General features: G+C 36.1%; 1 protein-coding gene across 4 annotated transcripts in view; it reads left to right on the top strand.

The window, feature by feature from the left end:
* The window catches only part of MID2 (midline 2), a 148826-nt gene that overhangs the window by 23302 nt on the left and 101285 nt on the right, over window positions 1–24239 (top strand). For all 4 annotated transcript variants that reach the window (XM_079124409.1, XM_079124408.1, XM_079124406.1 and 1 more), the window contains one exon: window positions 3982–4077. In XM_079124409.1, the coding sequence (XP_078980535.1) occupies window positions 3982–4077 (96 nt within the window). The remainder of the gene's footprint in view (window positions 1–3981; window positions 4078–24239) is intronic.

The following is a 24239-nucleotide window of genomic DNA, read 5'->3' as shown; positions in this document are numbered from 1 at the left end:
TATACCCACACTCATGGGTAGACACACACATACACACACTTTGTTTACTCAGCCAAAGGATAGACAAGATAATTCTTTGGCCAAGTCAATTAAATTATTCAAACCTAGAGTGGCCCATAATTTTTAGTTCTAAATGATATGTCAGTGCTAGGCATGATAAGGAAAGGGTGAGGAAATAGGTTGCATAATTGCTTCAATTCTCTGCTTCCCTTTGTATAAGTTCATTATTGAGAATCAATTCCAATTTGAGAGGAGGCTTTAATTCCTTGTAAATGAATAGGAAGTGAGTAAGTAAATGTTCGGTGTTTTCCTCAAATTATGTCTCATAATGTAAGAAAACAGTGGCAAAAAGCCATCAACAGATGGTGTTTTCATTAGTCAAAGATTTATTTTTCAAAGCATTTTCATATTAATGAAGCAAGGTTGAAATTAGAATCATCTTGTCAGTTCTAGTTCGGTGATGTTAAAATGCACTAGCATTCTGCAGATTGCTAGGGGGCCAGAGCAAACTAACCATTTGCTATAATTTTGTGATGGTAACCCAAGGCCCATAGTCTAACCAGACCTAAAATTATGTGTTCAGTTCTAATTTTTGTTTTCAGTGGCTTTATAGAAGGCGTGAGCCTCAGTTTGGGACCATAAATGAGGAACACAGCAGGAATCTTTGTCCTGCTCTGCACTATGAATTATTTATGAGATATCAATTTCAGGACCAGTGTTGCAACAGGTCACATATGATTGTTAAAAAACATTTTCTCCAAGGAATCCTGTGTTTGAATGGAAATACATTACAGTTGGAAACGGACTTCTAATACTGTTTCTTCTCTGCATTTATCAGTACACATTATATTTACCTAATAGGCCAATATATTCATTTATGATACATGGAATTTCCATTGATTTAGGAATTTGGACCACCTGTAGAGGATAGTGTTGACCAATTGGATGTATTACCAATTCCCACTCTCTAACTTAAGTTAGATCTTTTGATCAAACTGAGCTCTGTCATAGTCACTCTGACAAAACTTTTGAAGAGGAGTCTATACATGTAGCCTCCACTATGTCACTAATGACGTACTCTTTAACCCTATAATTTGGCATCTGTTTCCAAAACCTTACTGAAACTTCTTTTTCAGAGATTATCTATGACCTCTAATTAGCAAATCTAGCTGCCTATTACCAATGCTCATATTTCTTGTACTCTCTGCATGTATGACAGTGACAATCTTTTTTTGAAATGTGTTTCTCTCAATTATCCTCTAAGCTTGGCCCAGACCTGCATTAGCAACTACCTAATACTTCAGTTCTTCTAACCAGTGTCTCTTCCCCCCAGGCTTTCCTGTTTCAGTCTGCCCCACATATTGGTGCTAGGGTAATGTCCTAAATGAAACCCTGATTATGCCATTAGCTTGCTCAACAGCCTTTGGTAAGCACCCTATGCTGGGAAAAAGGGAGGTATAAATTCATCTATACATTTCAGATCTTCATAACAGGACTTTGATCTCCATTTCAAACCTTGTCCCCTACTAATCTCTTTGTACCCTCTGTTCTAGCCATCTAAACTACTGTTCTCTGAACAGTATTCTCCCTCCCTTTCTCCTACCTTTCTTCCTTTTCCTTTTCTTTCTTTCTTTCCCTTCCCCCTCCCTCTCTCTCTCTCTCTCTCTCTCTCTCTCTCTCTCTCTCTCTCTCTCTCTCTCTCTCTCTCTCTTTCTTTCTTTCTTTCTTTCTTTCTTTCTTTCTTTCTTTCTTTCTTTCTTTCTTTCTTTCTTTCTCTCTCTCCCTCTCTGCCTGTCTTCCCTTCCTTCCTTTGTGAGATGGTATCTCACTTACATTCTCTAGGCTTTCCTGAAATTTCTGGGCTCAGGTGATCATACTGCCTCAGCCTTTCAAGTAGCTAGGACTACAGATGTGAACCACATAGCCTAGCTACTTTATTCATTTTTACTTTTGCTTGTGGTATTCCTTGTGCCTGGAACACCCTGCCTCTTCCATCTGTGTAATAAAATTTTACTTATACTTCAAGATCCATCTTAATTTAACATCCTGTCTTTGAAATCACTGTTCCTTGAACAGAGTATATGCTCAATATATTTTTGTTGTGTTAAAAATCCAAACTGTTGTTTCTTTTTTCCTCTGATATCTATTTAGCTTACAGATCATGTCCAAATAAATTATTGACACCCTGCCTTTTTCCTTCTTCCCTCTCTTTGTGCTTGCTAAAGAGATCACAGATTGAGATTTTAGTGGGATTAAAGAAAGTCAGGGAGGAAACCCTCAAGTCAAGAAAAATGGAATAAATATTGAAAAATCACTTCTATGGGAATAAAGCCAAAGAAAATCAAAGATCTGGCAAGAAGGGAAGCAATGGTTAAGGTGGTCTTCAAACTCCTGTTTGATAACAAGTGAAATCAGAATACTCAGCCTAGAAACACATATATCTATGTGAGTATATCCTCTGGGATATATTCATAGGGACAGTGTTCAGGTTGATTAGCTATGCTACTTATTAGATTGGAAAAGGGCCAAGAACACAAGCCCCCTCTCTTCATCCACATCCCATTACTGCCCACTGTCCTTCCTATCCTCTCTTTCAAAAGTGTGAACTTTGGGGCTGGGGTTGTGGCTCAGTGGTAGAGCACTTGCCTAGCATGTGTGAAGCCCTGGGTTTGATTCTCAGCAAAGCATATAAATAAATGAATAAAATAAAGATCTATCAATATCTATAAAAATATTTTTTTAAAAAGTGTGAATTTTGAAAAATTGCAAATCATTAAGAGCCACAGAGACAACAATGAAGCAGTTAACAAGACTGAGGGAAGGAATGCTATCACGATAAGGGCCAACAAGTTGGAGTATTACAATTGGAATACACTTTGCAGGGTGTTGATATGATGGATGAGAAGGTAGTAGATATTGAGACAGGTGGTGGAGGAGAAGTAGCCATCAAAGATGAAGACTAGGGGAGAGAAGGATAAAAAAAACCCCATGATTCATCTAGAGTGAACACTCAAATGTTCACATAAGGAATAAGAAACAGTTGCCTGCTGAACTGAAAATATGTTGGAGTTCTGAGTACTGTTCTCGCTATTTTATATTGAACAAATCTGCAAAGTACTCCTAATGTGTATGTAAAAGAATACATGTGCTAATAAATGATGGTAAGCAATGATGTCCTCTTGACACAGTCAGATCTTGTGTTTGAAGCTGAGTACACCCGTGGATGATGCCTTAGTTCCAAAGAAGGAATGCTGTGAGATACAATGCTAGATTTATATGAATCTCACATTGAAGGAGCCTCCTGATAAAATTATAGTGTTATCAACAAGAAGACACACACATACAAAAACAAGAGTCCTGAGTCAAAACTGTGACTAGGGGCTAGAGATCTGAGTTCCAGTCCTCACTTTGCTGCAAACTGGTTATGTGACTGCAAAATGCTTTACCCTCACTCAGAAGTTCGGTTCTCTCATCAGTAAAATGCCGGCATCTCCTTTGTGAAATTATTACAATATTTTAATGGTATGTATGATATTGCCTGGAGTACTATCTTGCAAGCAATAGTCATTCAATAAATTATAGTTTTCTCAGTCTACTCATCAGTAGAAAAGATGAAACCAATTTTTCATATGCCATAAGATTTCTATGAGGGAAAATTGGGACATTGACTATGAAATACTTTGAAAAGTTCTAAATATTACAACATTATAAAACTTCACATTGCTTAATGTTAATAAATCCCTTTATCTACCCACAAAGTCATGAATATCATCTTTTGCCCAATGATTATACTCTGGAGCAGATGGAAAGCATTATTAGCTATTATCTAGATCAGGTTTGGTCTGTAGCAAGTACTCAATGAATCTTTGAAATATCTACTTATTGACTGATGTCCACATGATATTGGTTCTTGGGCTCACTGTTCTTTTTTTCTCCCTTCTTCTATGTTTCCCTTTGGCTTCACATTCTCTGCGATGACAGCAAACTCTGGAGATGAACCTCACCAACCTGGTTAAACGCAACAGTGAACTAGAAAATCAAATGGCCAAACTAATTCAGATCTGTCAGCAGGTTGAGGTATGTAACAGAAATATTTGCAATTCTTTCAGAGGACCTGGATTGGGAAATCCTTTGGGACTTCAATTTTGGCAGAATATAGCTCAGTCATTTGGAACAAAGGTCTGAATGGAAGTTCTAGGAAGTCTCATTCCTTTAGGATGCTTGTCCTAAGAAGAAAAAGACAGATTCTATGTTTTTTAAAATAGGTGATGGTGATGGATTGGCAGGATAACAGTCAGAGAGGTCATCCCTTCTCCTTTCCAAAAACCAGGCAGTATGAGAATCAGAGATGAAATATGCTTCTTCCTTAACAAATTGGACATTATTACTCCCTAAAGATATTATTGGAGTGTCATAGGCATGTTGGGAACTCATGAGTCCTTGGGGTAAGATGAGGGTCATTTAGCATAATATTGTTTCTGTAACAATATGATTAAGACTGCTTCTCTTCTTCCTAGCCTGTCCTCTCTCCATCCCCTGCCGTTGGTTTTAGCTATACCATGCACCCTACCTGGTCCTCACGTGTCACCTTTCCATTTGTTCTTGTCATCAACAAATAATATCTACATTAAGGTTGTCTGTGTATTGTAAAGTGCTGTACAACTGTAAGGTTTTTCAAAATTGTTATCTACAGAGAATATTAGAGCATAGCTCAAAAGAGAAGTTGACCTCTTCTTAACTGGGCATCATGAAAGAAAGATGTTATTCCTCACTCTTTCTCAACAATATGCACAAAACTTATGCTGTATTATTTAGTTTTGTGTTGATTTTGTTGAAGAACTGATGATAGGCCTTAAAGTCTAAACAGTGTCAGATAAAAAAAATTAGAGGATTCATCATGGCAAGGATTGGACAAGAATGTTTCTGATTCTATTTAGAGTCTGATTTTCTAGTTCTATTCTTACTTGTATGATAGATAAGTGGTAACAGTTCAAGTTTATTTTATTTTAAACAGTAAAATAATTGTATTTTAATACCATCTGAGGATTCTTATTTAGGAGACTATAGAGACTTTGCTTCTTATAAAGCAAAGACTTGCTTTTTGTATATGAGTAACTCCACATTTCCCAATTGTTTGGAATTAAAGTCTTGGGTTTCTTGCAGTAGAGTGTACTTGTATGATGAGCATACCATAGCAATTTAATCACTGTGGGGCACTCTGTGAAACAGAGTGGTACTTTATATAGGTTCATAGGGTACTGGTTAAACTTAGGTGTAAGAGCATAGAATAGGATAGGGGATTTGAGAAGAAGCATAAGACATGAAAGAAAAAAATTGGAATTTGGGTTGGAAAATTGGGTTCTAGACTTGGCTGTTCTGTTAACTGGTCACATAAATGTAAGCCATTTAACCTCCCAGCTTCAGTGTCCTTCCCTATAAAATAAGGAGTTAAACTGACTTTATAACCTTCTGTTTATTTCCAGAATTCTTATGTCACAGTTCTGTAAATGGTTACTTTATTCTGTTCCTTTTCTCTACTGTCTCATCCCTTCCAAGAGGGGAGAAATGAAATAGTAGTTCAGAGTGGTTTTCAGCTAATTAGAATCCCTCTATGTTCTGCTTTTTCAAAGCTTCTGATTATGCTGTTAGATTACAGTATAAGAAATCCACACTGGTGAAGGGACAATGGAGTATTGTGAACAGGAGACTAGATAAGGGATCTTTTGGTTTAGAATTTGCATGATTGAAGGTGGAGTAACACTTAATAGTGAATAAAATATGGTTAGAAATTATAATTATCACCTTCCTCATTCTAATCAAAGGACTATTAAATACAGAGCAAGTTGTAGTCAAAATAGCAAAGTAAGTGGTTTATTTCCATTGCTCATTTGTTAGGAACTCTCTAGTGTCTCATCTCTGTAGGGAAGTTTATCACTGTGGCTGGCCTCCCCCAAATATAGCCCTGTTCCAACCTTTCCCAACTCTTGCTGCCAACCAAGCCTTTACATTTGGGACCATATGGTTTTCAAGTGGCAAGGAGCTAGTCCCCCCTCCCAAATTAATTCATCATTGTTTTGGTAGGGAAGGACTCACTCTTTTTTTTTTTTTTTTTTTTCCGGTGCTGGGGATCGAACCCAGGGCCTTGTTCTCTACCGATTGAGCTATCTCCCCAGCCCAAGGACTCACTCTTTGACATTTTTTGGATAACAGGTGATTTTTTTTATCAGTGCCTTTCTGAAATTGGCATTCCACCCTGAGCCTTAAGGAAGTGACACAGTTGCCACATGCAAGTAAAACAAAAGGGAAAAGTAGCCCTGTGATGAACCAGCAAAGTAGGTATTCAGAGAGCACCCTTAGAGATGTTTGTTAAATCCCATCATGTACGCTACTGTCTGTTCTGGTTACATAAAAAAGTCACCTTTTACTAATACTTCTTTATGCATGGCATCATACGAGTTACAAAGAAAACAGTGCAAATGCAATATCTACTTTCTGAGGGTTTACCCTACAAAAATCCACCCCGACATGGATATCTGTGTGCAAGAAATATGGACAATGGAATAAAAACATTAAGAAAGAATAGTGAGATAATATAATATTGTTGAACATGAGAGTGTATTTTTTGTGGGTTAACTTCAAAGTCTCTTCAGTTTAAAATTCTGTCCTTGACAGGGGTCCTATAAGATAGTTTGTGGAAGGCCATGTCTGTCCTCTATGACATCATCCTGTCTGAAAGGTTAGGGATGTGCCCTTACCTTCCCCTTAATAATAGGGTGAATCCAGGCTACTTATTATATTCATTCAACATCGAGCCTGTGTGTCAAAAATGCTTCAGGACAAGCCCCAGGATTAGCAATGGAGTTAAAGGAGGGATGTGAAATTTCATAAATGCTTATAAATACTTAATAAAATGAAATAACTGTCAATCTTGAGAGTCAGACACATAAGGATGGTTTGTTTTCATTTTTTTCTAATTCAAATTTGTCTATAAGGAATGTCTATATTCACAGTGTAAACCAGGCATTTCACATTGGGTGGGAGTGGAGGCTTCACAACTAGGGCATTTCTGAGAAAACTGGAATAGGCTATTTCCCTGCCAAACCTGTTCCCTTCCTTATTGTCTGTAAATGTTTTTGTCACAGATTGACTTTTCATAAAGAAGTCATAAATACTGCCTCCCTATCCTAGTTCTTTCTCCCTGTTCTCTATTCTCTTCAGAAAGTAAACAAAGCTGCAGTCTTCCTATTATTACAGAAACAGAGATTAAGATCACCACAGATTTATTAGCTGAATTGTAGCTTGTTATAGTTGCTGCTAAGCTTTCAGAATTCAGTAAATAGGCAGTTGAAAATAATTTCTTTGGGGGCATGGGAAGGAGGTAGAAGCAGATCAAGACTCCTTTTAATCTGGTTAAGGAAGGACATGCCTTGACCTTGTTGCTCTGGCCACTTGATCTCTATATATAGTTCTTTGTCCTGGCTCATCAGGCATCCTTTGTTTGTATTTCCAAAGGAAATATCTGTATAATGCATAGTCAAGGAAAAATGTATACCAACAGATGGATACTTCCTTTTGGCTTCGAAGACTCCATGATTCTGTGAATAACAAGTATTCCTGAAAAATAGCAAGGGGGAAAAATAAATACTTAGTAATCTCTCAGTCAACAGTACTTCTTCAGCATATATAACATGCTCAACAAGATGGTTGTCTTAGAGGTTACAAAAGAAATACACGTGGTTGATGACCTCCAGGAGCTTTTAGTGTAGCTGGGGAAAGCACAGTATCTAGTAGCTAATTATGCAGTACAGGAAGTACAAATGAATATAGTAGAGTCCTTCCAATTTTACTTTTTTGTCCTTAGCTTTTAGGACACTGAACACATTAAAGCATTTTCCTTTAAATTGAATGTGCCATCTTCTTTTTTCCTCTTCTCAGCTGCTACAACACAATGGGTTAATCTATCCCAGAAGCTGCATGGGCAAGTTGATCTTTTTGTGACTCTTCAAAAACCTATTAAAGATCTGGGTGGTCCTGCTTTTTCAACCATAAAACAAAGAAGAAAGGATTTGAGTTGAAAGAGAAGAAAGAGAGGCTTCCCTTAGTTTGGGGAATTTCAACTTTCTACTGTGCACTGTGTCTGAGCTTAAATAACTTTTGGAAATAGTTCTCTTTGGGGTTCAAATTTTAGGTGACTTGTTCCTCTCCCTTTTCCAATGCTGTTGCTCCCTGGAAGGGAAGTTTTGGGAAGAACAAAAATCTTGGGAGTATATATACTAACGGTTTGATCACTTCTTCAAGCATAAAAATAGGTCTTCTACAAGCAAATAATTTTTAAAAAGCACTGCTATAAGTGTTTTCAGGAGATGATCCCTAAACGTTTTAGGGAGATTGAGCTAGAACAAGGAATGGAATGTAAACAATTCAAGTACAAACATGTTTGTTGGAGGAACCCTCTATAAGCACTGAAGCATGATAAAATTCAGGTGTGATTAGGGTGAAATGAGTGTAATCAGGAAAAATTTAGTGAAGGAAATGCATTTTGGTCAAATATTGATGGAGAAAAATTAACTTACCCTTCTCTGCTGGAGAGGCAGACAGCAGAAGTATTAGTGAAGGTGGAAATTACAAATCATATAACCAAAATGGTTCCCTAAGTTTCTGCACATATAACAGTAAATAGGAAATGATTCCTGCCCTCAAGGAACACAGATTGGTTGGGAATATTATTGGAAAAATGGCAAATAGAATATGAAGTGACCATTGTTATGATGAAGGTCATTTCAAGATGACAAACTAAGATGGAGGAAGAAACACCTAAATCTGCCTGAAGGACTTGGGAAAGACTGAAAATTGAAGATATAAATGGAGTTATCCTGAAATAGATATAGAATTTTGCCAAGAAAAAATGAGATAAAGGAGAATAGGTGATCACATGCAAGAACACAGAAGAGTGATCATCATAGAGATATTTATCAGAAGTTTGGTTCAGCCCAAATATAAGTTGTTAGAATCATTGCAAAAAGTGCGTCTGGTGATCAGGTAGATGCAATGGGTCACTGAATGAGAGAGACTTCAAGAAAAATCCATAGCTTTCTGGCTTGGAAGGCTGAATGGGTCTGTTGCCTTTATCTAGGTTAGGAAATAGAGTTCTTTTTAGACATGTGAGATTTGTTGTGTATGACTCAGAGAGTCAGGTGAGAAATGCCTGCTAGGCAGCTGGTTGGCTGGATCTGCAGGTCAGGAGAGGGCTCTGGGAAAGGAATAAACCTGTTAGTCATCAGTATCTAAGTAGCACTTCAAGCCATGGAGAATGTGCAAGAGAACGGGGGCTAGGACAAATCTCCAATAATTGCTTGTCTCTCAGAATACAACAACAAATTGGACTTCAAAAAGTAAAAAGAAAGACTGTGCTTTAATGAGATTACTGAGGTATGGTATGCATTTTTAAAATTAAACATCAGAAGTAAGTTCTTCATTTGTGGAAAGAATAAAAGTTTTAGATATCACCATTTTAAAGACTATAGTAAGAAGTAAACAGGGGCTGGAGTTGTGGCTCAGTGATAGAGCACTTGCCTAGCACATGTGAGGTCCTCAGTTTGATCCTAAGCACCTCATAAAAATTAATAAAATGAAAGTATTATGTCCATTTACAACTAAAAAGTATTTTTTAAAAAATAAGTAACTGTGAGGATTTTCCCTCCTCCAGGTGAATACTTTATATGTGTCATCTTATTTAATCCTCATAAAACTCTATGCTGTACACATTTATTATTCCTGCTTTACAGATAAATAAATGGAGATACAGAAAGATGTAAGTAACACCAAGGTCATTCCACTAGTAAGTAATGGGGATTTGAATCCAGATTCTTTTGCTTCAGAGCTTATGCCCCTAATTGCTCTGTTACACTTTCTTTTGCAAGAGCAAGGTACACACTACTTGAATATCTCCTTGTCACAGGTGGTTCCTGGACCCATTTTTCAAGATGACTTGTAGTGAGTAAGAAATATGAGATAGAGATGTGAATTCTAGAGGAGAGAAAAGGAAAGGTGGAAGAGAAATACCATCAAAAACCAAGAATCAAAATATCAAAGGAAAAGAGGTCCTTATGGTAAGGAAGATTTGATAGAGTCCATTGGTGTGGAAACAACATTGAAGAAATTATTATTAGTGACCTTTGAGGGATAAGGTTCTGTGCAAATATGAAGATGGAAGATAGATTCAGAGAGGTCAAGGAGAAAGTAAGTTGTAAGGAAATGCAGGCTACAAGAAGTTTTATTAAGAAGATGAGAGAGAAATAGGGTGGTAGTTGTTATCTTTTTGAAGTGGAAAACAATTAGACTCACAAACACATGTGTAAAATTCTTTTTGTTTATTATTTTGTTACTGAGTAACTAACAATAGGACTCACTAGACCCACTGCTTCCAAACACCTGCTTCACTTCCCTTCCTGACTTGGTGTCCAGGCACCTCTCCAAGGAATCTCTTGCCCATCTCCAAATCTTTTCTTTTCCCAGTATTGGGTGTGGAACCCAGTGGTACTTACCACTAGCTCTATTCCCAGCCCTTTCTGTGTTTATTTTAATTTTGAGACAGGGTCATGCTAAGTTGTGACCCTCAAATTTACTATCCTTCTACCTTAGCCTCTTGAGTAGCTGGAATTACAGGCATGTGCCACTGTGTCCATCAAAGCCTTGGTTTTTATAACCTGCTTCCCCTAGAAGTGATGTGTAGGTTCTCAGATGCAGTGTACTATGGTAGTTTTGGAGTTGGACAGACAGAAATTGTGCTAAGTGTAAAACTTTGATCTTCTCTGAGCTTCAGTTTCATCATGTATAAAACTTGGACTGATACCTTAAAAGGAAAGTGTAAGATATGGAGAATGCCTGTCACTGGGCCTGGCATATATAGGTAAAGCTTAATAAATAGTAGTGTGGGAGGAGAAGGGGTGGAGGGAAAGATGGAAAAGGAGGAAGAAGAGGTTAAGTAGTAGTAGCAGCAGTTGTTGATAGCAGTACTTATGGGCATCATATCTTTTGCTAGAGATTATCCTATTCTTGACCTTAGGATTTACAGAGGTATTTATCACTATCTCTGAGGGGTGTGGAGGAAAGTGATTCCCAAATGTTCACAATTTCAAATATAACATATGTACTTTCCTTGGGAAGAGGGAGGTGTAATAAAATTGCAGCACCCGGAATGCTGGGAATCTCAGTCCTAAAGCCCTATTCAATAACCCCAGGAAGTCTGAAAAGGCCATAAACTAAAAAAAGATTCTGTGCTCCATAAGTTGCTAGTTTTCAGCTACTAACTTAAACAATTTTTATTTGATAGGGAAAAGTTTGTTGCCCTTCTACAAGAATATCTAAGAAAATATTTACATTGATACTTCAGTAAACTTGCCTTTCATCCTGCCCAAAGCCCTCTGGGTTACTGTTTCTAAGAAAAGGCAAAGAGAAATTTTAGGGAGGGACATATGCTTTTATCTGTAGACTTCTTTGGGGTTTTTAAATGTTCATTAGTCAAAGTATTCTGTGAGTATTTCTGTGAAAGACTGAAGAGTAAGGGAAGCAGACACAGTAGCTCCTGAGAAGGATTTGAGCTACCAGTGCCTTATGAGAATGAAATGCCTATTTTGAAACTACCGTGGGATTATAGAAGAAAATGGTTTCCATGAACAATGGAAAAATATGTGCATATTGACCTAGTCATTCTATTCATTTATACTACCGTAATGACTAATTCAGAGTATTTCATTCAATTTATTATTTATATAGCAATTATATTTAATATAGGTAAAAAACTTAAATTTCCTGCAATCTGAGGGTGGGCATATTTTTATACTAGGAAAGAAAACACTTTATAATCTTTCATATACCTAAGGTGTTCAGACCTTTTTCAAAAATATTTGTGACAATTTTTGATGTTACAATAAAATAACACTTTCAATGACATTAAATATTGCAGTTGAAATATTTGGAGGGAATGAACATATAATAGGGTTTAGGGATAAAATGAGTTGACATTAATACTGTTTTCCTTCCCCACATCTATTAGACAGGTAAGCTTTCAGGTATGGTCATGTCTTCTTAGCCAAAACAGTTCATATATGCATGCATTCTCATTTTACTTTGGTGTAACAAAACTCCTCTTATAACCCCATTTATTATCTGCTGACTTCCTCTTCCATTACCTATTCCTTAGTGTTCAAATGCCACGTGGCACTAAATGACCAGAACAGTTGCCTAATTTTGGCTCCACCTGCTTGTTCCACTCTCGATGACCTGCCCGAATTATCCATTTCCAATGAGCTCTTGGAAAGTTGATGCCTAATGATTCAGCTAAAGACCTATGAAGCCTATGTTGTACCTCTGAACATTTTCAGTTCTACTCTTACCTCTATTTTCTCCTGTCATCAACCCAGACAATACCCCAAATTCAAAAACAAAGCAAAACAAAATAAAAACCTTCAACAGCCCACAGCTGTTGAGACATCCTTTCTGTCTCTGCCTGTCAAGAGGAGTTCAGCTGTGTGGTATGGTTAAGCAGGGACTGGAAGGGAGAGAGAATCATATTTGAATAATTTATTCTGGGCACTGTGCTAGCGGCATCATTGTTTCCAGTCTCACTTAGTGTTTATGACAACCCTGTGATACAGTTGATGTTCCCATTTTGTAAAAGAGAACTGGAGGTTTAGAGAAATTAGATGCCTAACCTGAGGTCACACATAGGATAAACTGGGGCTCCACTCTACATTTCTCCTACCCCAAAGTCCATGTTCTTGCCACTGCCCTAGGCAGCTTTGAGGAGAAGCTGTTTGCTTGCTTGCCACTGATTAATTTGTGTTCAGAAAGGTATGAAACAACTCTGGAATGTCCACTGTTTTTCTCCCCTAAACAGTTCTAGCTCTAGAAGAATCGATGGCTTATTTAGGGACTCGACATTCGTTGATTCAAGGCAAACCTCTTATATACCCCAGCCTTTGTCCTATTGTTGATAAACCAGAGTGGCTTTTCATATCCTAATAGTCTTTCTTGGATAGGGAGAAGAAGGACAGCTGCTAGCATTGGCAAAAGGAAGCAGTAGTGCCTGACATCAAGAAGTTACTTGCTTAGATTAATTTTGGGGTAGATGGGAGGTGAAAATAGGGTGGGTAATTCGAGGTATCAGCACTATTTCCAGCCATATAGTCAGTTTATTATAGAACCTGCACTTTGTTGTCAAGACTGCCTGGCTAGGTCCTCCTTCCTTTTAAGGCTGTGCATGACCATGTTGCAGGGTAAAAGTTGTCTTGATGAGACACAACTTCCCTCATTTTTTTCCAAGCTTCATTACCATCCCCCAGCTTTCTTTCTTTTTGTTTCTTTTTATTGTCACAGTATAATTATGCATAATAGTGTGATTTGTTGTTACACATTCATACATGCACACAATGTAGTAGTATAATATGGTCAATGTTCCACTTTTTCTTCCCTCCTCCCTTCCCCTGATTCCTTTTCTGTTCTACTGATATCCCTTCTCTTCACATGAGTTCCCCCTTCCATTTTTTCTTTTTCTTCTCTAGTTTCCACATATTAGAGAAAAAATATTACCCTTGACTTTCTGAGTTTATATTATTTTACTTAACATAATGCTCTCAATTTCCATCCATTTTTCTGCAAATGACAGTTTCGTTCTTCTTTATGGCTGAGTATAACACCACTGTGTATATATACCACATTTTCTTTATTCATTCTTCTGTTGACAGACACCTAGACTGGTTCCATAATTGTGCTGTTGTAGACATGGGTATGCATGCATCTCTAGAGTATGCTAACTTTAATTATTTTGGAGAAATACCAAAGAGTAGTATAGCTGGGTCATATGGTGGTTCTATTCCTAGTCTTTTGAGAAACCTCCATAGTGATTTCCATATTGGCTGTACTAATTTAAAATCCCACCAACAGTCTAAAAGTGTTTCTTTTTCTTCATGAACTCTTTGGCATTTATTATTATTTGTATTCTTTTTTCTTGTTTTTTTTTTTTTTTTCAGTGCTAGAGATTGAACCTAGGGCTTTGCACATGTAAGGCAATTGCTTTACTACTGAGCTACATCCTAGCACTATTACTTGTAACTGGAGTGAGATGAAATCTCAACAAAAAAATTTTTTTTTTTTTTTTGTACTGGGAGTTGAACCCAGTGGTGATTAATCACTGAGATACATCCCCAGCCCTTTCTTTTTTTTTTTTTTAATTTTGAGAAAGGGTCTCATTAGGTGGCTTACAGCCTCACTAAGTTACTGAGGCTGGCTTCAAACCCATGATCTTCCTGTCTCAGCCTCCTGTGCCACTGAGATTACAGGCATGAGCCACCATGCCCACTCTCAATGAAGTTTTGTTTTCTATTTTCCTAATTGCATTTTTCATGTATCTGAAGGTCATTTGTATTTCTTCTTTAGAGAAGTGTGTTTAGTTCATTTGCACATTTATGGGTTGACTTATTTATTTATTTATTTATAGTTTATATATATTCTGGGTATTATTCCTCTGTCTAAAGAGTAGCTAGCAACGATTTTCTCCCATTCTGTAGGTTCTCTCTTCATGTGCTTATTTCCTTGGTTATGTAGAAGCATCAGTACTCATACAAACTTTAAGTGCATGAATTCATTTAATCTGCACAATAACCTGAGGACGTACATACTATTCTCATTTTGCAAACAGGGAAACTGAGACATAGAGCAAATAACCAATATGTACAAAGTCACATATGGAGTGTCAGAACGGGGGTTTATATGTAGTTTGACTCTAAATCTATCCTCCTATCCACTGTACTGTATTAAAAATGAAGGGCAAACCACAAGATTAATCAACGATGACTCTGTGCAATGTTTTGCAAATTGCTGATTATTGTACTTATGATCAGGGTAAATATAAATGTCTGTGTTACCAGTCTTGGTGTGTTACATGGGTGTGTGTACATGTGGGAATGATGCAGTGTGAAGGTAGAGCAGTATTTTGGGCATGCCTTACTCTGGACTGATAATCTCTCTAGAGCATGCATCCTAATACCCTTGCATGTGGCATGTGTTATGCATCTATTTTAAAGACGGCAGCCTCAGTGTTTGTGTTTGTGGATACATGTATGCATGTAAGAGGATATATCTGGGAAGAAATATATATGTCCAGTGAGAGAATTCAAGTTTAAACCAGGTTGTGAGTTCTGTTTTTTCCTACCAAGGGTTCTTTTCAATTCCTTGCTGTTTTCTCCATATAAGCCGGAAAACTGGAACATAACAGGAGGACTCCCTAACCTTTTGTTACTTCTGATTGGAAACATTGTCTTTTCTGTTCACAGCTGACTTTTCCCCCTCTTTTCCATGTGGGAAGCCTCTGTCAGCTTCTCCTTATTACATCAAAGGCACAAAATAATCATTGGCTTTGGAACAATTTCTAAGCTGATAAAACTTTAGCTCAAAGACTGTATTGTACCAATGGGTGTCCAAATTGCATACAACCACTGAGTTTCAGCCTTAACTTCTTCAATCTATAGAGAAGTAGTCATGTACTGGCACAGAACAGCAGGCATATAAATGCCCAAAGGTATCAGGCGCAGGAGCAAGCCTAGGACATGAAGTGAGAGGACTAGGTAGGGGAGGATAAAAATGGTAGATGAAGAAAAATTATGTAGAAAGGAAAGGGAACATATAAAGAATGCCAATTTATAGTGCACATACTATGAAATTCTTGCCAAATTTGTGCTGTGTTCTAGCATCTGAAGAGTTCTTTGAAGAGCTCTGGATGTTCCAGCCTCCTGGGGCTAGTCTGGGTTTCTGATTGCCTAAGGGTCATCAGTTAAGAAATCCAAACCATTTGGGGAGGATTCCATTGGATTTCTAATGAAACAGATTTATATCATATTGGTAGCTCAGTGAACGTTTATATTTAAGAAGTAAAAATCTGATATCACAAATGAGTAGGCAAGTTGCATATTATCTGCCTGCCAGATAGTAGAATTAAACACATTCGTGCTTTCACACTCAATTTTTGTTAAAAACAGAATATTGGCAGCAAACCATTGGGAATAAAAACCCCTACTGACCTACAGTAAGTACTGCCAAGTCCCATGCTAAACCAATGACACATTATTAGCCTAGAAAACGAAAACCAATGATGTTCCCAAGGTTTTGGTGTCTATTATTTATGGTCTTAAAATATAACTAACTTCCTAGAGAGTAAGACTGTAGTCACTTTTTCCTTCTTAATCTTTATCAGAAAGTGTTTCTTAAGATTCATTGTGTGTTTAGCATTGTGGTAAATGCTATAGGGCATACAGCAAGTATTTAAGTCATTATCCTTTTCTGCAAGGACTTTTTAGTCTAGTTGTTAGAAGTTATAATATGAAGCCTTTGCAAACAATGCAAAATAAAATAATTCCTGTTAAATTGTATGATATTAACTGGAAGCACTATAGGTGTTCATAGGAAAGGGGTATTAAAGAAGGCTAATATCATCACTATTATCAATAACTAACACTAATTAGCACTTTAATATGCACCAGGTATTGTGCTTTACATGTATTATCACATTTAATCCTCTTAACTATTGGGATAGGCACTATTGTTATCCCTAATTTTTTTTCAGATGAAGAAATTTAGATAGCTAAGTGACTTATTCAAGGGGAGTGATAAGAGGCTAGAGAGGTACTAGAGAGATACATAGGGACTTGATCATCAAGCATCTTAAAAGCCATGTTAAGAAGTTTGGCATTTATGCTATGGTCAGATAGAAACCTATTGAACCTTAGTATAAAACCATTCTAAACATGGGAGTGGTGTGTTTCCAAAAAGATTATGCTGCCTGGCTGCTCAATTAAGATGCTTTGGGAAGATAAGGCTGGAGATAGAGATACCAGTTAGGGAATGTTGTGACACAGCACTTGGCACATTTAAGGCACTCAATATGTGTTTTTTTGAATGGATGTGTGGATGGATTCATTAAAGTACAAGATTTTGGTGGACATATAGTGAAGTGATAACTAGTAAGAACAGAACAGAATCTATTTGAATTGTACTTAGGAGGTAAAATGTATGGAATGTGATGATTCATTAGATATGGAGATAAGAAAGTCAGTGAAGAATGATACTCAGTGTTTCTGAAGAGGCAGTGGCCCCCTAATTTCATTTAGGGGATGTTAGAGAATAATCAAGTTTAATGAAAAAGGGTGTGGGAAGGAAATGAGTTCAGCTTTGGAATCACTGAGTTTGTGGTGCCTGTGTTTATGCAAATGAAAATATCTGGTAAACAGTGAGATATATGGGTCTAAATTTCAGGAAGGATTTAAGATAGAGATAAATATAAGTGAGGCAAAAAGGTGATGGAATTGTTCCATCTGAGGTGGAACAATTGTTCAATCTGAGGTGATGGAATTGTTCTAAAATTGAATTGTGGTTATGGTTGCACAATTTGTAAATTTACATAAATTATTGACTTATCTACTATTAAAATGAATGAGCATTATGACATGTATATTATATGTCAATAAAGCTTTTAAAGATAAAATTAGAAAGATTAAATTACATCTCAATAAAACTTCTATTAAAAAATTTAAAAAGATAAAAATATAGGTGGTAACTGAGATCTTACAAATGGATGAGATTACCTAAGACTTAATAGACTAGAACTCTCAGAATACTGGCATTTAAGGTACAGGTAAAGGAGTTGGAGTGTTATCTTTTTTAACATACTGTTATAAGAGCCTTATATATCTTTGAGTGCCAATGGGAAGGAGCTAGTTGATAGAAAGAGAGTGACTGAAGGAGAGGTAGGGAGCAGTTTGAGCTACTAAGAAACCCAAGAGGATAGGAGAGGATGAGATGCAGAAAACAGGTAGAGGAATGAACTTTCTTGATGAGAGATACCACTTCTTTGAGAGAAGGGAAAAATAGTCAAGGATAGTGGTATGTTTATTGATTTGTTGTGAAAACTTGAGGGTTTTCTCTGGAATGAGTTCTATTTTCTCTATGAAGAAAGAAGTAAAAATCATTTGCTATGATTTTCTGTGAGTGGAAAGGAAAGTGGAGTTTTGGGGACGGCAGTGATTTGAGTTAGCTAATTTAAGAACTTGCTTGAAACTGGAAACCATGATTTGAAGGGGAACTACTCTATGCTTATGATCATACATATAGACTGATAATTTCAGATTTAAAAACTAGCGTTTCTTTATATATATACATACATATCATATAAGTCATATATATCACATGATACTAACCATTTCCCTGTCATGTGTTGTGATTTTTTCCTCCAGTTTGTCTTTGTCTTTATTCTTTATATTGCTTTTGATTTTTCTAGCTTGTGGAAGATCTCACCTTCCTTAAACTTTCTTTTCATATCTTCAGTGATTTTATTTTTATATTTTAAGTCTTTAATAACCCTAGAATTTATCTTAGCGTGTGAGATTTTGAATTTTATTTTAGGATATGTTGTCTTGTTTACTTCAATTTAAATAGCTACAGTACCAAAAGACCATTTATTGAAAGAGAAGAGTCCTTTTCCCATTGAAAGAATATAGTATATTCGCCATATTTTGGGTTTACATATCTACTTAGTTATAGACTCTCCTGTTCCATTGATTTAATTTTTGTTTCCTATCCCAATACCTCACTATTTTTTAGACCTTTATATTGTTTATTTAGTTGTTGTTGTTTTTTAATGTGATACCTGGGATTGAACCCAATGCCTCACATGTGCTAAGCAAGGGCTTTACCACTGAACCACAACCCCAGCCCCCAGTACCTTACTATTTTGATCATAGTGATTTTATGGTAGATTTTAACATTTGTTAATATCTGGTATCTCTTTTTCATTCTTTAAAATAATTTTATCCAGGTATAAAATGTACTCAAGTTTAGATTGTGATTATCATTTCATTATTATATATTAATTAGGGGGAGAAATATATTTTTGTTATCTCAAGTCTTCCTATCATGAATTATAGTATTATATCTGAATTCTTTCAATTTTTAAATTTGGGACCTTGTCTAATAATTTTTTCTTCAAATAGATACATTACCTTTAAAAAAATAAATTCCTAGATATTTTGTAGTCTTGTTCCCATTGTGAATTGGTTCTCTTTCTGATTCCAATTTTAAAAAGCACATGAAAAAATGTTTTGATTTTATGTATTTTCTTGTATGTGATAATTTTACCAGACTGATAATTTTAGATTTAAAGAAAACCAGAGTCTCTTAGGTTTATCTGGGATACTTTTATCTCCTTTACCAATATATGCCAATTATTTAATTTCCTAATTTATTTTGCCTCAACCAAGACAAAGAAACACTGTGGTGAGGGCTGGGAATGTGACAAAGTGGTTTAGTAGTTACATGGTATGCAAGGGGCCCTGGGGCAATCCCCAGTACCACAACAAACAAACAAAACACTGTGGTGATATCAGATATCTTTGCCTTGTTCATGATCTTATTGGAAAGGGCTTTAGTCTTTTAACATTTAGTATGTTTTCTATTTCTTCTCATCATATTTAAATGTTGCCTTTCATTTAGAGTTTTCATTCTTATTAGCTGCTGAATTTTGTTTTAAAAGTTTTAGAATGAACAAAGGAAATAAGGTGGTTGGGGAAGGGATTGGATATCATAACAGTATAGGGAAGATCAGTTGAGTAGAAGAAGGAGAATGAGACTGAGGGAGAAAGAAGGAAAAGGGGAAGAAATATGGAATAACAAAATTGTGTTATATACAATTATAAAGGTACCAAAAGGAATTTCACTTTTATGTACATGTAGATTAAAAGAAGTTTAATAGAATAGAGGAGAGAAAATAGAGGTAGGGGAAGAGGAAGAAAAAGGGGAGGGAATGGGGATTCAAATCAAATTCCTTGCATGTACGATTTTGTCAAAATGAACCAAACTATTATGTATAATTACAATGCTCTAATTTAAAAAAGATTTTAGAATATTTTAATATAGCCCTATTTATTAATGTATTTTCTAATGTTGAGTCATTCTTTTATTTCTGGAATAAACCCTATTTGGTTTTGGTATTTTAATTCCTTTGTTGACCTATTGGATTTCACTTTTTATTTTATTTAGAAATTTTTGAATATATTCAAAAGTTAAATCAATCCGTAGTCTTAGTGTGTGTGTGTGTGTGTGTGTGTGTGTATTTTTTTTTGGTCGAGGGGATTACTGAGGATTGAACCCAGGTGCACTTAACCACTGAGTCATATCTCCAGTCCTTTTTATTTTTCATTTCAGACAGGGCCTTGTTAAGTTGCTGAGGCTGACTTTGAACTTGCAATCCTCCTACTTCAGCCTCTGGAGCCACTGGGATTACAGATGTGGGCCACCACACCTGGCCTGATTATATTTATTTAGGTTTTGGATATTATGGTATTATAGTAGATTCACTAAATGCATTTGGGTTCTTTTTATATTTCTCTTTGGTTTATAGCATAAATAGTTTGGGAATAGGATGTGGCTCTAAAATCATCTGGAACCTTGGGAAAAAAGATAGATTTTTAATCACCTTTCCAATCTGTTGTAAAGCTACCAATCTCTTGAATCTTTGCTACTTTTTATTGGCTAAAATTAGGTAGTATGTATTAGATATCTCAGCTATTTGCCATAGGCTGCATATAATATTCCCTCATCATTACTTTTATATCTATTTAGAAGTGTGCTAGAGCTGGCTTGCAAATTGTGTGACTTTTTTCCCATGGTGAGTTTAGTGGCTATACATTGGTAGCTTAAAATCCACCATAGTGGGAGTTTTTACACCAGGAAAATCAATAAGCACTACAAATTGTGGCCAATTGTTAAACGTTTACCAGCCCACTATTGTCTTTATCTATGATTGTTATCTCCTTTCGCTTTGTTCATATTGTTTTCTTTTGCTTTCTCTTCTTCCTTAATCAGGATTTTCAAATGACCAGCTTTTGGTTTTAATTATTTTTGTAAGGTAGTTTCATTTTGATTTAATTAATTTCAGGTTTTTACTTTATCATGCTTTCCATTTTTTTAATTAAATGATTAATTCATTTTTTTCAAATTTTTACATTTTCCTGAGTAGAACTCTAACCACATCCCAACAATTTTGGTATTAAGTTTGTGCTCTTTTATATTTTCTAGAGAATTAACAATTTCAATTTTGGTTTCTTCTTTGATTCCAAAGTTATTTAGGAGTATGTTTCTTAATTTCCAAATGGTTAAGAATTTGGGGCTTCATCTTTTCAAAATTTTATTCTTATTTTACAGGATAAAGATCAGAGACAGTAAACTATAAACTCTTTACTTTTTGAATGTACATGCATTGTGTTCTTTGTGTCTGAGTCAATTGTGAATGTTCCATGAATGTAGGAGAAGAATGTATATTTTCTGTAAGGTACAAAGTACTATAAATAGATAACTATTACATGGATTTTCTGGCAATCTATATTCCTTATTTTGAGGGGTACTGGGGATTAAACCCAGGGGTACTGTACCACTGTGGTACATCCCCAACCCTTTTATTTTGAGACAGAGTCTCTCAAAGTTGCTGAAGTTGTCCTCTAACTTGCGTTTCTCTTGCCTCGGCCTCCCGAGTCACTGAGAATACAGACTGTGTGCCACTGTGCCTGGCTCAACTCCATTCTTCTATATTCTTGCTTTTTTTCCCACTTGATCTGCCTCTTATTTTCTTATCATTCCTCTCTCTCTCTCTCTCTCTCTCTCTCTCTCTCTCTCTGTCTCTGTCTCTCTCTCTCTCTCACACACACACACACACACACACACACACACACACACACACACAGTTGCTGGGGCTTGAACTCAGTACCTCACACATGCTAGACAAGCCCCCTACCAGTGTGCTACATCCCAGCCCTTATCCTTCTATTCTTAAGAATATTTGTTTCCTAGAAATGAATGGTCATTTTAAAGTTATTCATACATATTGTCAACAATCTCTATTTACTGAGGTATTTATACTCCCACCAGAGATGTACCCAGGGAGTAGATGGTGCTTTCATGCTTTCCTTTATCATGTTGTTACAAAATATTATTGAATTCAGTCACATACACATATCCTTTTCATTCATCTCTCTGAAAATAATTATTGGGTGCCAGGCTATAGTTGAGAGCAGAAACTTCCACTGGGTTAGGGTTAGTGATGGCAGACCTAATGGATATCATCCAGTGGGCCTAGTTCCCATGGTAAAAAAAAAAAATTGTGTCTTAAGTACTTGTGTTGCTTCAATACAGAAAAAAGAGAAATCAGAAACAGTTTTGAGTAAGCAGTTGAATGTCCTCTGATAGACTTAAGTAGTCCCCTCCAAAATTCCTGCTGCCCAAGCATCTCTTGAGTTTCTCCCTGTCTTTGTTCTTCCTAGTGATAACCTTTTTTCCTCTCCAATACCTCCTTCAAAACTTGTTTTCTGATACTAAAATTCATAATGCTGCATGCCTGAATGAAAATCATTGTATAGGGATCTGTGTTTTCATAAAGTACATGCATTTCTGAAGATGGAATTTTAAGTTTCAATAATGAGAATGGGAGAGGTGCATAGAACCTGATGAGGTCTTCTGTTTTTTCGCTATGAAACAACAGTAATTATGCATGAGAACTATGCATGGCCTTTGAAAAATCAATATCAGATTCCTCTTCATAAAGTTCCTGATTCAAACAAGACAATTTTAAGGGTAATTTTTTTGCATTAATGAGGAACTTTAAATATGGAACAAGCATTAGATGAATGATATTGAGGAATCATTTTAATCGTTGTTTTTATGTGATAAAATTTCATTTGGTTTTTGAGAGGCCTACTGAAGTATTAGGGGTGAAATAACATGGTATCTTAGATTTATTTAAAAATACCAACAGAAAAGGGAAGGAATAGATTAAACACATATTGAAAAGTGTTGATGACATTTTAAGCTGGGGGGCACATGGAGTTTCATCATATTTTCTAGTTTTAAATATCTTTAGAAAAATATCTTTAGGAAATTTTATAATAAAAATGTTTAAAATGATAATAGTAATATATTTCCCTGAAACCAGAAAAAATACCAAAATATATTTAAAAATTTTAAAGCTTTCCCTACTCTCTCTAGTCAAAATCTACAGCCTAGCTTATTTTTTGTACATCAAATCCATTTTTATCAAAGTCCCACATCCCCACCCCCCAGAACTAGCCCAGTTTTCTCCCATGGCTGATTTATCTTCCTTTTTGTCATATTGTTTGAAGCTCCTCAGTGAGGAGACTGTGACAATAGGGAAAGATCCAGGTGCAGGCTAAACCACATGACTAAGTATACACAGCCCACGGGAAATGGGCTGCTAGTAGATGCATCCTTTGTTAGAAAAATGTATTTGGAATCTGGTGCTGTGTATGTGAAATCTGAACTTGGTAAGAGATCACAGACACGAAGTGCTACAATATATTCATATCAAACTAAGTGAACAAGTTTGTTCACTATCCAAATAAAGGCAATACAGCATTTAGGTTCTACCTAGATGAGTATAAGAATGATTTTCCTGATTTTATAGAATAGAAGTCATTTCTGAGTAATCACTTATAAGTTTTAAAATTATTTGGAAACATATTTGCATGTACAATATACAATTAAAAATTCCCATTCTATGTCAAATAACCAACAAAAGATTATGGAAGTGTTTGTCATAAGTGATAAACCAAGAGTTAAAATGCCAGTCATCCTATATTATAGTAAGACAAATAGAGATATAAATCAAAGACCAATTTTCAGTTTTCTGAGAAAGAAGTACTAACTTGTGTTCACACCAGGGTGGCAAGAAGGGGTGGAAGAGGACTGAGGAAAGAAGTCAGTATTTATTTGACTTTTACTATGTTTCAGGTAGTGTAAGATCTTTATCTCTATTATCTCATTTGTTTCTCACAACCACTTGTGAGATAGATAACATTATTTATTTTAACTGGTAGAAAGATGGGCTCAGAGATGTTAAGTGACTTGTCTGAGGTCACTCAGTTTGTAAATATCAAAGCTGGAATTCAGACTAGGCCTGCTTGACTTCAAATCCATGGCCCTTTCCACTCTACTCTGTTGCCTCCTGGGAGAAAACAGTCTGAGAAAAAAATGGAAACTTAGCATCTGAAAATCCTCGAAACAGAGAACATGGTTTTCCTCCAAATAATAGCTTTTGCTACAAAGACAGTGATCAAAGGGCAGGGTTACTTTGATGGTTTGAATGAGACATGGGTAATCTGCAGGAACCCTGGCCTTGGAATTAG

Source organism: Sciurus vulgaris (assembly GCF_902686455.1).
Source record: "Sciurus vulgaris genome assembly, chromosome: X".
Classification (NCBI taxonomy): domain Eukaryota; kingdom Metazoa; phylum Chordata; class Mammalia; order Rodentia; family Sciuridae; genus Sciurus; species Sciurus vulgaris.
The sequence above is the reverse complement of the archived record's forward strand: the minus strand, read 5'-3'. Positions and strand labels throughout refer to the sequence as shown.